The 15,802-nt window shown below is 32.2% G+C and overlaps 2 protein-coding genes across 2 annotated transcripts; one reads left to right on the top strand and one right to left on the bottom strand.

Annotated features, from left to right (window-relative positions):
* Positions 1-7,809: 7,809 nt before the first annotated feature.
* On the bottom strand, positions 7,810-9,591 carry LOC126672925 (7-deoxyloganetin glucosyltransferase-like). The gene is made up of 2 exons (XM_050366877.2): positions 9,084-9,591; positions 7,810-8,778 (listed from the first exon to the last, which is right to left on the bottom strand). Exons 1-2 carry the CDS (start codon positions 9,589-9,591, stop codon positions 7,841-7,843), a joined length of 1,446 nt encoding a protein of 481 aa, XP_050222834.1. The 3' UTR covers positions 7,810-7,840.
* A 3,913-nt stretch (positions 9,592-13,504) lies between these two features.
* LOC126672917 (uncharacterized) lies at positions 13,505-13,984 on the top strand. The gene has a single exon (XM_050366868.1). It carries the CDS (start codon positions 13,505-13,507, stop codon positions 13,982-13,984), a length of 480 nt encoding a protein of 159 aa, XP_050222825.1.
* The last annotated feature ends 1,818 nt before the right edge of the window (positions 13,985-15,802 follow it).

Below are 15,802 nucleotides of genomic sequence, written 5' to 3'. Positions count from 1 at the left end.
TTGCGAAGTTTGATGGTATCTTCGAGTTCGGTCCTAGTTGTTTGGACCGGGCGATTCTTGCTGTCTTTAGATTTTGGCTGATGTATTTGTGAGGGTGAATGTAATCGAGATGATTTATTGGATTGATTTATTCGATGTTAGACCAGATTTTATTGAGGGATATTCATAAGGGTTACTTGGTTTTGAGACCAATATAAGTCAAATAGTGCATGAGTGGTAATGAATGTTGAGTTTACTTCGGTCTCCAGATTTCAGTATTTTCGATACTAAGGCATTAGACTTGGGTAAAGTAAGAACGACGATTTGAGCCATAGGCTTGTTCCACACCTCATTAAGATTGTTTTAGAATTCGGTTACACTCGAGTTGTTTTCTGCTTCACCCGATTATATGATGTTTTATATCCTATGGTTATGGTATTTTGAGTTTTAAAAATATTGTTTGATCGAGTGAAATTTTGCGCATATGTGTGTCGTGAGCAATTGAGTTGTTAATTTATATGAGTGGTGGTTTGAGTTATTATTTGAGGTGCAACTTGTCGAGTTGTGGTTACACAAGTGCGTAGATTGATGTTGAGATATGCATATGGGTTCAATTCTTTTTCGGTTATAGTTGGGGAGTATACTTGGGAGACGGAGTCTGATATGCGGAACCGTTACCCTTTCCTCTTTCCTTGAGGTACGTTGGGTTTGTTATTGCTTTTAAGCTATGTTAGTACATTGGATTATATGATTGATTTGTTTTTACGTTTTGAGGTTCGTACCTTGGGATTGTGTTATGTGTTTTACGTGGGATGTTTTGTGCGTTTATATGTGTTTTTGTGTCTAGTTTTATTGTTTTAAAATCGAGGACGATTTTGTTTTTAAGTTGGGTAGAATGTAACACCCCGTATTTTTCCGGCTTGTTCCGAAGAACTTTCCGACGTGATATGTTTAGTTTTGTGTGCCTTATGGTTCATACATCATGTTTGTGTATGTTTGTTACCTTGTTGTTTCAAGCCTTAGAGATAAGAGCTTCTTTAACTCTTGTCTCGATCGAGACAAGGTTGTCTCGATCGAGACAAGAGTAGTTTTTGAGGCAGAGAGTTTCTTTTTACTCTTGTCTCGATCGAGACAAGTCTGTCTCGATCGAGACAAGGCTTTTTCAGCTTTTCTGCAGCTCGTCGTTTTTGCTATTTAAACCCCCTAAACTCGACCTAAACTGATTTTACTCTTTTTCTAAAACCCTAAAACGACACCTACTATCTGAATATCACCTCCTATTGATTCCTAAGCCTATTTTGATCATTGGTAAGTATTTTCCATCAATCTCTTATGGTTTAATCATAGTTTAATTGTTTCTAGTTGTTCTTATTCCTTTAGCTATCGTTTTGATTGATTGTAGGCTGATTTTGGTTATAAAATTTCTGGGTTTTCGTTATTGAACGTTCTTAATCCGTTCCAAGAGGTTAGTGGTTCTAATCTATCGAATTTATGTGTAGAGATTGTTAGGTTATGATTTGATTATATACCTTGGGTGCTTTGGCTTGTGTTTTCTGTGTTGGTTTGAAGTTAAATCTGGAAATTTATTAAATCAATGTTAATTGATCTCTAAACGTTGTTTATACAATGGGTGGTATGGATTTTTTGCCTTATTTGATAAGTATATCAATTTGTTGATGTTTTGGATTTTAAATTATGTTTCTCCTTGAATAAAAATTTGGAAATTTTATATTAGGTGGTTTAGATGCCAATTATACCTTGGGGATATTAGAGGATTTGGTTATAATGAATTGCTATAAAGAATGTGGTTTTAACAAGTCGAATTCACTGTTTTTGAATTATTTTAAGTGGTTGGAAATGTTTCCATAGAATCGTTTTAAAGAGCTAAAACAAGTACTTCGGGTATTAAATTTTGTGGTAATCTATTCGATGACTTAGAGTGTTTTACCTTAGCTATATGGCATGCTTAGGGTGATTTAATTAAATCACTTAGGGCTGGAAAATATTTTAGTAAATACAAGGATGTTAGTTTACCTTGGGTTATTTGGATAACAAGTTGTTGTTATGGCATTTAAGATAGCAATGTTTTACAATGGTTTTAAAGGCTATCTAAATGTATACTTCAGATCTGAGTTCATTGTTTCAATGTGTTTTTGAATCATGTATATCTACACTTAAAGTGTTTTATTTGATGAGTATGAACTCCGGGTGGAATTGTCAAGTGTTGACAATTTATTGACTTATTGTTGTTGTTTATGGTTTTGACTTGCTTTGGATTAAGCTTATAGTGAGTTCTTTGTTTCAAATACATTGGTTTGGTTTTTAAGGATTTAACTTTGGATTTTACTCTGGTTGGGTCGGGTTAGACATGTGTCGCCCGACATGTTGTGTCGAGCATATAGTTGATATATGGCTAACACATTACTCTGGGATTTCTTGAGTTTCGAAAGATGTTGTTTGAATTATATTACTCTGGATTGTTTTTAAAACGAGAACTCACGTAAGCTTAGCTAGCTATTATATTGGTTGGATGCAAGTACACTGGCTTTGAGATTACTGTGTTTTGAATGTTGATCTTTGGTGGTGTTAAGATGCTAGTCCTAAATGATGTCTAGTAATCTTAGAGTTAGGGGTTGTTCAGATTTTAACTTATATATTGTTTTAGACCCGTCGGCTGCTCGTGCTTTGGAGTCTACGCAGGGTTGGCTGTTTGCCAAGATTCACGTGGATAAGCAAGCAGTGAGTTTATATCGCTATTTACCGCTTTATTAAGTAAATTGTATTTTGTATATATGTATATATTGTATAAACAGATTTCGAACTGTTTTCGGCATTATGGATCTGAATTGGAACGGGCTACTCGATGGGCATCATCGAGACTGTGTGCGCACCGGTATGATCATATATGGTAATTGAGGTAGGTTAGAGATACGTCTCACCTAGTGAGGGCGCCGGTGGAAGATACGTCTCCTGGGACTCATATGTTTTATTCAAGTGACAGTCGGGGATCGGTTATTGAGATACGTCTCACCGACACGACAATGGATTTAGTATATTGTGGTTTAGGGTTTCAATGCTTATCCATAATGATAAATTTCTTTACAAATGTTTTAAAAGTGTTTTAAAGGTTTTCACTTAATAAATGTAAATAGTTATATGAACTCATCTCAGTATATCTGACCCCGTTGTTTTCCCAATTTTTTTCCAGGGTTATGATTTTGAGCGAGTCAGCTGGTCTCCGATTCTTTATTTCCTCGGAGGTCTTATTTTTATTAAAGTTATTAAATTGATTTCATTCTTAGACCGCAGTAGTAATTAGAAGTCTTATTTGTCTAATACTTGTCATACAATTATTCAATTGATTTATATATTATTTAGCATTCTTATATTAACTTGGGTCAATATGTATTTATGCCATGTTGGAGACTCGCAGTTGTTCGAGCACTTAATATATAAATGTGATTATTATATACTGCTAGAATTAGGCTGAAGTCTCGGTTTCCCCAGAGCATTGGTTTCTTGCAGGTTTATGTACTTATATGGTTATCCGCAAGGCTTGCTACGGGTTTTGGTACAACCATACCCATACCCTAGCGCCGGTCTCGATCCATGAAATTGGGTCGTGACAGTCCTGATCTTTCAATTTTGTCGATTTTGGCCAAAAATAAATTATTTGGTTTCAGTTGTCGCCAACTCTTAATTTGATTTCAATTTGTCTATGTGGCTCCTATGTGACGCCTATGTGGCATGGTAAATATTAAAAGTTCAGGACTTTTGTGAAATCAAATAACCCATTTTTGGCCAAAATTGACAAAATTGAAAGGTCAGGACTTTTGTGAAACCAAATAATCAGTTTTTGGCCAAAATCGATAAAATTGAAAGGTCAGGACTTTTGTGAAATTTTTGTGAAAGGTTTGGCCTTTTTATAACATTTGGCCATAAAAGTTTTACAAAAATCCTGATTTTTCAATTTTATCGATTTTGTCCAAAAACTGATATTTGGTTTCACAAAAGTTATGACCTTTCAATTTTATCGATTTTGGCCAAAAATGGATTATTTGGTTTCACAAAAATCCTGACTTTTCAACATATGTGCATGCCACGTAGGCGCCACATAGGCAAATTGAAATCAAATTAAGAGTTGGCCACAATTGAAACCAAATAATCTGTTTTTGGCCAAAATCGACAAAATTGAAAGATCGGGACTTTTGTGAAACTTTTATGAAAAGTTTGGCCTTTTTACAACATTTGGCCTTAAAAAAAAAATTTAAATTTTTTTTTTAAAAGAAGTTAAATTTTGTTTTTATGCAAATAAAATGAAAATGCAAACAAACAAACAATCATTAATGGGCTGATAGGACGTAGCATCATCCTCGTAAGCTGCCCCATTATGATTAGGATATGCATCACACACAACATAAAACTAACCAGAAATTCTAATCAGAAAAAACAAAATTTTACATGGACGAATGATATGTATCCGACTACTTTCTTTAGACTAAATAATTATTTTTTAATTCTTTCATACAAAAAAATATCATATTTACTCTATTTTTTTAAAGGCCTAATGTCTTACAAAACCCCGACCTTTTAGCCCCTTTTCAATCATACCCTGATGTTGAAAATTTATCAATTTTACCCTATTTTGCATTTTTGTGTTTCAATTGTACCCTGAAAAATTAAATTAACGTCTTTTGCGTTTGGAAATTTGTTTAAAACATTCTCCATGTCTCGCATATATTGATTGTATATTTTTAAAATTTATTTAAATTAATTAAGAATTTAAATTAGTGTTAATTTGATTATGGTTTTTAGTTAGTTTTTTAAAAATAAAGGACTTATTTGTACTTTTTTGAATAAAAAAATATAATTTCATGTTTAGACTTAATTAATTGAATGATTTCATCATTTAAGTAAAAAAATTAACAAAAATTAAAATATTGGGGTACAATTGAAAACAGAAAATTCAAAAGTGGGTAAAATCGACAAATTTTTAACGTCGGGGTGGAATTGGAAAAAAGTTTAAAGGTGAGGGGTTTTTAAGTGATTAGGCCTTTTTTAAATCATCCAGCTTTTCAAAAATTTGTAAACATATGTATCAGTCAGTGATAAAAATACCATAAGTGTTATTTTGATTATTTAATGATGTATAAACATATATTACTAAACTATTTTTATGTTAATCTAATTAAGAAAATATTCAAATTAATTAATAATGAATAGTATACAATGATAAGGATATATTTAATCTACAGAGTAAATATAGTATAATTTAAATTAGAATTAAACTCCTAACTAATTTATATTTTTTTATTAGAATAAATTATCATCTTTTGATTTTTATAATATACATAATACACACAACACACACCCACACATTGTGGATACAGTAAAATTGAGTGATCTATAATATCAATATAAATAATTAAAATGAGTTAATTATTTTTAAATTTAATTTTTTATTTAATTCATGTTAAATATTTTTAAATATATTGATAATTTTTTATTCAATAATTTTATCATATAGAAAATAACCCACCTTATATATACAATTTAATTTAAATATAAGTTCCTTTTGTTTTGAATAAAATTGTAAACGACAAATCAAAAAATGCATCTCAACTTTTCAACTTAATTAATACCATCTTAGCATATGCATTATTTGTTTTGCTATTTAAAATTAAATAAAAAAAATCCAGTACAAGTTCTAAAAACAAACACTATATGAAACATAAACTCCACAGGGTTTTTTCCTAAATAATTCCCCTAATAAAACATATTACAGAAGCCGTTCCTCCCACATGAATCCGCAAGTATGACTTGCGGATTCATGCATGAATCCGCAAGTCATACTTGCGGATTCATGCTAAAAGCCCTTAAGGGCTAATCACCCTTAATCGGATGATTAAGGACACCAATCATTGGGAGACATTTTTGTCTCCCAATGATTGGTGTATCATTGGGATTAATGATTGGGCATTTAATGTCCAATCATTAATTTGAATATATTAAAAAAAATAAAAATTTAATTTAAATATAAATTCATTTTAACATATATCTATTAATTGAAAATTAATAAAAATATTAAAAATTACTTACAAAATACATGACTATTGTTTACATGACTTGACATATAAAATACAACAATACTAATCCTGAAATCGTGCCGGTCTCCACAAATTATGATAGCAATTTCAAATGTATAGCATTTTTAACGACATTTTACTAACAATAAAAAATTATACTAACAATTATAAATTTATAATATTTTCCTATATTAGACTAACCCCTAACATTTTATTAAAATTTATAAGTTATAGCATTATTCTAAATTATAATAAATTTGTACATTTTTAATATTCCGACAATAAAATGCTAAATACCATTTTTAACGACATTTTACTAATAATAAAAAATTATAACAATTATGAATTTATAATATTTTCCTATATTAGACTAACCCCTAACATTTTATTAAAATACAACTAATTTATATAATTATACTAAATACCATTTTTAATGACATTTTACTCACAATAAATAATTATAACAATTATGAATTTATAATATTTTCCTATATTAGACTAACCCTTTATATTTTACTAAAATACAACTAATTTATATAATTATACTAAAATTTATAAATTATAGCATTATTCTAAATTATAATAAATTTTTACATTTTTAATATTCCGACAATAACATACTAAAAATTATATATTAATATTTGGTTTAAATAAAAAAATAAAAAAAGGATTTATTTTTTAATATGGAGAATTGAGGGGTTTTTTATTGATTCCCACACGGGAATTAATGACCACTGACGTCAATGGTCATTGATTCCCATGTGGGAATCAATTACTCCCCTTAATTACAATTAAGGGGAGTCCACAAGTATCAATTATGGATTGACCATGAATCCGCAATTGATACTTGCGGATTGGGGCGGGAGGACCGTAATAAGTTTTATTAGAGGAATTATTTAGGAAAAAATCCAAACTCCACAATTAGAAACAATGAAAAAGCCAGATGTGCTATAAACTAGTATTAAAAGACTAATCAACAAAACAAAAGTAGCTAGCTCGAGGTGAGGAGAGCCACTTGACGAGTTAGGAAAAGTCCCTCGAGACTGAGCAAGCAGAGCATACATCTTACTCAAGAATTACTCATTTACTCGACGAGATTGTTCGAGCCGCATCAGAAACAAGCTTAAACCGAAATATGCACAAATAATCTTTATAAATTTAGTTTTATCGGTTTTTTTTAAAATACCTTGTGAGAAATTTATCTTAATTTTTTTTGATGTGCCGGTCTTTTTTCCTAGCATATTTGACCGACTTTGAGAAGTGTTTCATATCATTATATAACACTGAATTCCAAAAGATAAAGAATCATATATATGGATAACACTAGCTGCCATAATAAGAGATGGATAATTATCAAAGTTATGTCTAAGAGGTTGTGTTGAAGATATATGCATCTGCAGGAATTAGTTCTTTCACTCAAGAACAAGTGATTGTAATTTACATTAGTGAAATTGCAGAAACCAGCATGATATCACAACTCTGAAATGTAATATTTAAAACCTATTTTTATGAACATGTTTCTCGTTTTTTCATTTCCGATATTTTTCGTTTTCTTGTACTAGATAGATTACAAATAAAGCGTATATCATTACAGACTACAAGGACAAAACATTGAATAAATTATAGAATCCAAATAGCGAAATAAATTGCTCACATATCGCATCCTGAAATGAAATAGTACACAAATTTTTAACTAAGACAATATCATAATGAGTTAAAGACAGAAACATAAAATAATTTACGATAACAAAAGTAAGAACCCTCTCGTAGGCAATTCAATTCTTTGACAGCAGCACTTCATTAACGAGGTTGTTGAAGTTGAATGAAGATGACCCATTACTATTCACACACTCCTCTGCTAATTTCTTCCATTCCATGGCCTTTTCCTTCATCTTTTTCCCTTTCTCTTCCTCCATCAATTCCTTGACAAGCTTCTCTACATCTTCTCTTTGAAAATTGGTGCCCAATTCCGTACCAATTCCCCATTCATTGCAGCTTTTTCTGCTGTTAACAAAATGCTCTCCAAAGAAAGGCCAGCCGATGATGGGAGTTCCTGACGAGATAGTTTCCAGAATTGAATTCCATCCGCAGTGAGTCATGAATCCCGCTGTTGATGGGTGGTTCAGAATTTCCTCTTGCGGACACCAGCTTGCTATAAAACCTCTTTCTTTAGTTTCAACCAGGAATTCAGGCGGCAGAATTGCTGATTCTCCCATTATTAAGTCTGGCCTTGTTATCCACAGGAAGTTATGGTTACTGTTTGCAAGTCCCCAAGCAAGCTCGACTACCTGTTCAGCTGTCATAACCGTAGTGCTTCCAAAATTTACGTAAATAACCGAATTGGCTTCTTTGGAATGAAGCCATTTGATGCATTCTGCCTCTTCATTCCACAGATTGCATTCTATGGAATTGTATTGTTCTTCAGGAATTTGGTCCAGAAGTAATTGTAGAGGACCTATGCTGAATACCTTTTTAAAGAATAGAGAGAGGTCTTTTAAAGTTTCAGATTCAAGAGCATCAAATGTGTGAAATATAACAGCCGATGCTTTCAAAGCTCTTCCGATGTCACCTTCAGTTGAATCTTCGACGGAGTTTACTTGTTCTTTCGTTTTGATGAACTTGGAAAGGTCCCTCAGTTTAGCTCCTTTCATTCCTGGAATCCATTCCATCATGCTCTCCAAATTCTTCTCCATACCTGTTTCACTACTAGGATCTGCAAATTGATAGGTATTTTAGGATAAATATAAAAAAAAAAATTATAGATTTTTCTGATAAAATGAACTAATTTATAAAAAGACAACACTTGCTCTTATTTAATGTAGCAGTAAGTTTTGTTTTTTCGTGATTCCAGTTGTCTTTCCATAATAATTCATAATGTGAGTAAATTTGATAATTACATAATAAAGTTATAATTTTGGAGGAAAAAAATTGAATATATCTATTAATTTGAGATGGAAGAAATAAAAAAAATGAACCAAACAAAACGCAAGCCGATTTGGGAGAAATTTAAAGTTGTACCTTTGAGAAAAGCAATACATTGTTTGATTTGATCACGAGAATGTTTAAAGCTCATAAATCCAGAAGCTCCCATATTCCAAAGCAACACATTAGGAATGTGAAGCTCTTCAGAAAGAGTCAGACTATAATTCAAAATAGCATCCGAGAGCATGCATGTAATTCGAGGATTGGATCCGTCGTTGTTGAGATCAGCAACAAGATGACGAAACAAACTCAAGAAATCCTTTCGACAAGTCTGACGTAGGGCATGCAAATTCAAGGCTAAACTAGTGTGAGAATTGGAAGGTGGGTGCTGAAGAGGTATAGTTGCAAAACGGAAATCAGGCAAGCCGTTTAACGAATTAGGACCTCTTGAATCAAGAATGCAGTCATGGTTAAACTCAGTGTTGACGAAGGTGACATGAAAGCCTTTGGAATGAAGTAGTTTTGCAAACTTGAGCATTGGAATAATGTGGCCTTGAAGTGGGAATGGAACACAAACTACGTGGGGTTTGCTAATTACTGCCATTTCTACTTTCTTTTCCTTTGCTTTTTGTTGTCTCTGTATGACTGTGTTATGGTGCAACAAGAGAAATTAGTCATACTTAATTATAAGGACTATTAAGCATAAAGGTGACAACTCTTGGAATATGTTTATGAATTCTTTTTTCTTTTGCTTGAATTATATTGTTGTTCTCTCCTTTGGAACTTTTCAAGGTCTTTTTTCTTTCTTTTCACTATACTTTGTGTTAGACTTAATCCAAACAAACAAAATAAATACTCATTTGTTCCATTCAGAAAGATTTTGGTGTATTTCGCACACATTCTCAAAAAAATACAAATTTAAATTCATCTTTTTTACTTTTTCTTATAAATAGTTATTTTATAAATTGTTTCAAAACTATTGTAACTTGTTTGAACAAATTAGTACATTGTAAATTAAAAGTGAAAATCTAACCTAAAATTTTACTTTAGATAGTAATATAACGTCAAATTGAGACATAAAAAAATAGGAAGAAAAAGTCCCCTTTAAAATAGATTAAAGGGAGTATATATAAAATTAACAGTGTTAGTTTGTTTTCTCCCTTAAAAAAAATTGTGTTACTATTAAACTCAAACAAAAACGACATGAAAATTAAACGATAGAGTATTTTAAGCATTTATATTGACGTGTTAGGGTCACGGACAAATTAAAAAGACCTTTAAATAATAAAACATGTGTTTCTGGGCATGTTTAAGTAAATAAAACTAGATGTCTAGTTATTAAAACTCTACACCCCACAATTTTTCATAATCTAAATCCCTTTCAGTTTTTAACTAATTATTGAAATAAACATAAATTTAAAATCTGTCCGTTTTTTAATATACTTTCGATCTTTTTTGGGTGAAGAAGGAAAATAGATTTTGAAGGAATTTAGAGGTTTTGAATAAACCGAGCTGAATATTTATTGTTTTTATTAGGAGAAGTATATATTAATGACCAATTTAGTTTTTGAGATCTCAAATTTAATCAACTAGCACAATCGAGAGAAATTTTTATATAGACTCAGTCTACCACGTCATCTATAGACTAAGCCTATCAAATAATGACACGTTATTAAAATGATGGCAATCTTATAAATTTGTTTGTTATTTATAATTTACACATTTGAATAGTAATATTATAAGATTGTCATTATTTTAATGACGTGTCATAATGTGATAGGTTAGTCTATGAATAACGTGGTGGACTGAGTCTACCTAAAAATTTCTCTAAAATCGATGTACTAAAAAAAATATAAATCAATATACAATTCTCTTTTTCAACAAAGTTTTAGTTAAATTTATTTCACTATGTAAGATTGTAAATTTTTTAAACGTGTGACATGTACTAAATAAAAACAATAAATCATTTAAACTTTCTTTGCTCTTTCAAAAGAAGGGATAATTAGAGTAAAACAAAAAATTGGATCCAATTATTAGAGTGAAACTTGGCATTGTTAGATAATGGAACCAAGAAGATCCCAAAAAAATGGTCTACTTTGTAACACTAGATCCACCGGTATTGCGTTTCTTATCAAATGAGGAATGCAATTTGGTAAGACTAACAAAAATGAGTGAGTTTTGAAAAGGAGCTTATGCTAATTACTTTAAATGTTAATTAGATGATGTTTGATAAAATTTAGAATTATATACTGAATATATTATGATGTAACTGTGTTTTCAAACCAAGTCTAAGGAGATACATAAAATTTTAAATTAAACAATAAATTAAATTATCAAATATCCTTATACTTGCAAATTCACTTCATGCTCCACTCTTCTAATTGTTTCTTCTTTTCATTTCTTTCTTTTGTCTCTGTTATTTTATTGATTTTTTAAGATTCTTTTGAATATTCAAATATAGCTGTATCTAATTGAATAAACATGTAAAATAAAATATATATTTTATTTGTAATATCGTACCTGAAACTTTTTTAATTTTTTTATAAAAGTTAGATTTTAAGGAAATTAATGATTTAATAAGAAAATTCAAATTAGAGAGCTCTTGATATATTTTTTTTTGATAATTTTTACTACCAGTGTCTCAACTTATCTTTTTATTTTGAATTCATCAAATCTCATTAAATCTAATATAAAATAATTATATTTGTAAGAAATTCGAGATAATTCGAAAACTAAACCCGATAACATGACATGGATTTCGCTAAATAAGTGCAGTTTTCAATCACTTTTCGATCAAACTTCTCCAATCACCTGCGAACTCACAGCATTTCATTCAATCACCACTTAATAACTTTTTCATATAAAAGAGACAATAACACTATAAGAATTTCCTTATTTGGCAACGATAATTTTTGCAGCTAATTTTTTTTGCTGATAAAAAATATTTTGCAGCAATAATTTTAAAAAATTTCGCCATTAGTTAAGTTATATCGGCATTTTATAGTAAATTTTGTTACCAATTACTTAAGACAACATTTTATTAGCAGCAACATGCCACAATTTTTTTTTATTGCTATATGTTAATAGTAACAATTTTACCACTATTAGCGGTAAAAATATTTTCTGCTAATTCTAGTATTTCTTGTAGTAAACCTTTCACAGATAAAGGACTACAAACTTTTATCACCACTTATCTAGTGTACATGTTTACAGGCATACTTTTGGCGAATTTGATGCATGGGGTTAAGATTTTTGTTCAGGCCCGGTTGAAACCATATTCAAGCATTATATTTACTATCCCAACCTGATCCTTATGATTTATTTATCTTTATGCTCAGGCCAGACTTCAACGAACCTACTTTAAAAATTAACCAATTATTTTAATCCAAATCCGCCCGGAAAAAAACACACTTAATGATAGGCCGAATGACGATCAAAAATTTAGTGTCAAATCTCAGCTCAAGCGGGCCGGAGGCTGACCGAACAGATATCGGGCTAGATGATCATGTATACACCATAGTCCCTAAATTATTCTTGTAACTGTGTTGAACATTGTAGTGTATCTTTTGGAATTTTATCTACGCTATATAAAAAAGCACTGATGGGACGGGACAAATACATTTATATTAATGTTCTTTTTATTTTATAAGGGTGGCGATATTTTCAAAGCAAATTTTAATACGGGCAGAGCAATTTTTAAGAATTGGACATTGCCATCCTTTTATAATTAGTTGGCTATTTTCATCTTTTTAGTTTACTATTTTTGTTTATAAAAGGTAGCACCCAAATTTTAAGGGTTTTAATAGGCAATATAAAAAAGGGTAGTAATGTATATATAAAAGGATAGTAATGTCCAAATTTTAAAAATTGCTCTGGCCGTATCAAAATTTGCTCTAAAAATATCGCCACCCTTTTATAAAATATACTTACTAATTAGAAAACTATTGAGATCATTATTAGAATTAGAGTTAGAGTAACACAAAAATAAACTACTCCTAATGATATGTCAAGACAATTGTTCAAATTTTAAATGTACCTATCAGTAATCGAAACGTTAAGGACAGGTGGTGGTGGAAGCTCGATCCTAAAGGTAAATTTTCCGTCAAAAGTTTTTATGGATTGTTGATTGGGGACATGGAGAGTGGCAGTGAAGGCATCTGGGCCGATATATGGAATGTCAAAGCACCTCTTCATATGCGGAACTTTTTGTGGCGGTTATGTTCGGGTTATCTTCCTACCAATGATGCCTTGGCTAGTAGGCATGTCTTTGTTGAGGAAATCTGTCCAGTGTGTAGGTCGGGGAAGGAAACAGCCTTGCATCTATTCTCGTCTTGCATTAAGGCTATTGATTGCTGGAGGCTTGCAGGGCTGGAGATGAACAGTGACCATTTTTCAGACGTAAAAACATGGTGCAGCAGTAGGCTTCGTCATCAGCTTGTCATCAGCTTGCTTGGTGGGCCTCAGCTAACTCAGGCCCTATTCAGCTTAGAGAAATGGTGGTTGGCAATCTTGATGGTATGATTCATTGGAAAGCTCCTCCTGAAGGGTGGCTCAAGGTAAATACCGATGCGGCGGTATTTCCAGGTAGGCAGCGGATTGGGATTGGTATTGTTGTCCGTGATTGGTTGGGTAATATTGTGCTAGCTAGGCAGTGTAGCATGTTCGGTTGTTACTCTCCCCGTCTAGCTGAAATTATGGGGATCCGGGAGGCTCTTAGTTGGCTAAAAGGCGAAGATAATATTATTGTAGAGTCGGATACGATGGATGTAATTCGGGAGATAAGAAATCCGAGTATTGTGGAGCTAGAAATGCTAGTGGAGGACTGTTTGGAGCTTATAAAGCAGTTTGATAATATTTGTTTTATTTTCGTGGGACGATGTGCGAATCAGGCAGCGCATGTTTTAGCGCAATATGTCAGTTCCATTTCAGGTCATCAGGAGTGGGCTTGTCACTTTCCTGAATTTCTCACAACTGTAACTGCTTCTGATATGATTTAATAGAATCATTATTTTCCTAAAAAAAAAAAACCTAAAATATACTACTTTAAATATTTAATAATTATTATTTTAATTATTATTTAATCGTTTATAATTCTAATTAAGATAAACTATTTCTAATAAATTACTGATTTAATTATTATTTGATATTTCTATTTATATTCTTTATAAATAAAATAAACTATTTTTAATTAACTATTATTTCAATAATATGCTATTTTATAACTATAGAAATAATTATTAACTAAACATATATATAATTTTTTAAACCATAATATATATAATTATTTGACGAGTCATACTACGAGTTACGTGTGAAATACATAAAGCGACACTAGTGTATACAAATAAGATGACTTTATTAATTATATTGCATGTTTAATTGTATTAGATTATATTTAAATTTTAAAGATAAATGTAGTCTACGACAACAAATTTTATCTAAGTTAATGAAATTCAAAGAGACGGGTCGAAGCAAAGCTACTAAGTACTAACTCATTCTACAAACGTATCTCCATGGATCTACGGCTAATAATCACCGACGGTCCTCGACCTTTGCCCTAAACTTCCGTAAACCCCCCAACCTTTCAAAAGCTTCCCGAAACCCCCCAACCTTTATGGCGGCGCTTATTCACGGTCCTTATGGACGAAAATACCCCTAAGCGCCGTCTTTTTTCGGCGGCTACAATTCTAAAAAAAAAAAGACGGCGCCACGTGTCATCTGACATGTGGCAAAATATCTAAAAAAAATTGATAAACCCAAAACACCCTTGCAACTATTAAAATTTAATTAAAACAAAAATAAAAAATCGAAGCAAATCAACCCATTCAAACCACTGAATTATCAAAACCGAACCGCCACAACCGAACCCGCCTCCGGTCATCTTCTCAGGTGAGAAAACGACCAAGCTCATCGTCTTCTCAGGGGGAAGACGAGCTGTTGGTCGTCTTCTCCAGTTGTGAGAAGACGAGCTGCTGCTCGTCTTCTTCGGTTGGGAAGACGAGCTAAGACGAGCTGCTGCTCGTCTTCTCTGTTTTGAGGAGACGAGCATCAGCTCGTCTTCTCCGTTTTTCAGAAGACGAGCAGCAGCTCGTCTTCTCTGAGAAGACGAGCTGCTGCTCGTCTTCTGCACATCTGTTCTTGGAGAACAGATGTGCATCTGTTCTCCAAGAACAGATGCAGATCTAACAGATTTCAGATCTGTTCTTGGAGAACAGATCTGAATCTGTTCTCCAAGAACAGATTTCGATTGGCTGGCGGCGGGCGCGGGTGGTGGTCGGCGGCGGGTGCGGTGAGTGGTTCGGTTTGGCGGGCGGTTGTAAATAAATTGACCGTGGGTTGGATTTGATTAAGTAAATTTGATTTGGTTTAATTTTTTAGAGGGTATTTTGGGTGTTTCAATTTTGTTTTGACATTAAATGACGTGTCAATTAACATGTGGCGCCACTATTTGTTTTTTCCAAAAAAAAGAACAGCCGCCAAAATCAAAAGGGTAGTATCGTCTATAAGGGCCGTGAATGGCGCCGCCACAAAAGTTGGGGGGTTTAGGGAAGCTTTTGAAAGGTTGGGGGGTTTACGGAAGTCTAGGGCAAAAGTCGAGGACCGTCGATGATTATTAGCCTGGATCTACGATCCTAGGAATTTTAAAATTTTAAAAATTGAAACTTTGCAGTCAGAGCTACAATCAGTTTATGATACGAGCGTAAAAAAGATAGTCTATGGCATAGACTGCGCAAATACTAAATATATTCTGATCCTTGAAGAGTTCACGACTGTAGGTGGCAAACATACAATCCTGGACTATGTCTGCATAATAT

Source organism: Mercurialis annua, linkage group LG1-X (assembly GCF_937616625.2).
Source record: "Mercurialis annua linkage group LG1-X, ddMerAnnu1.2, whole genome shotgun sequence".
In the NCBI taxonomy this organism is placed as follows: Eukaryota; Viridiplantae; Streptophyta; class Magnoliopsida; order Malpighiales; family Euphorbiaceae; genus Mercurialis; species Mercurialis annua.
This window is presented reverse-complemented; position numbering and strand designations above follow the sequence as displayed.

Excerpts from the sequence above, each read along its gene's own strand:
- LOC126672917 (XM_050366868.1), top strand. The coding sequence starts at position 13,505 with ATGATTCATTGGAAAGCTCCTCCTGAAGGGTGGCTCAAGGTAAATACC.
- LOC126672925 (XM_050366877.2), bottom strand. The coding sequence starts at position 9,591 with ATGGCAGTAATTAGCAAACCCCACGTAGTTTGTGTTCCATTCCCACTT. Across the intron at positions 8,779-9,083 it reads ATGTATTGCTTTTCTCAAAG|ATCCTAGTAGTGAAACAGGT; the intron begins GTACAACTTTAA and ends ATCAATTTGCAG.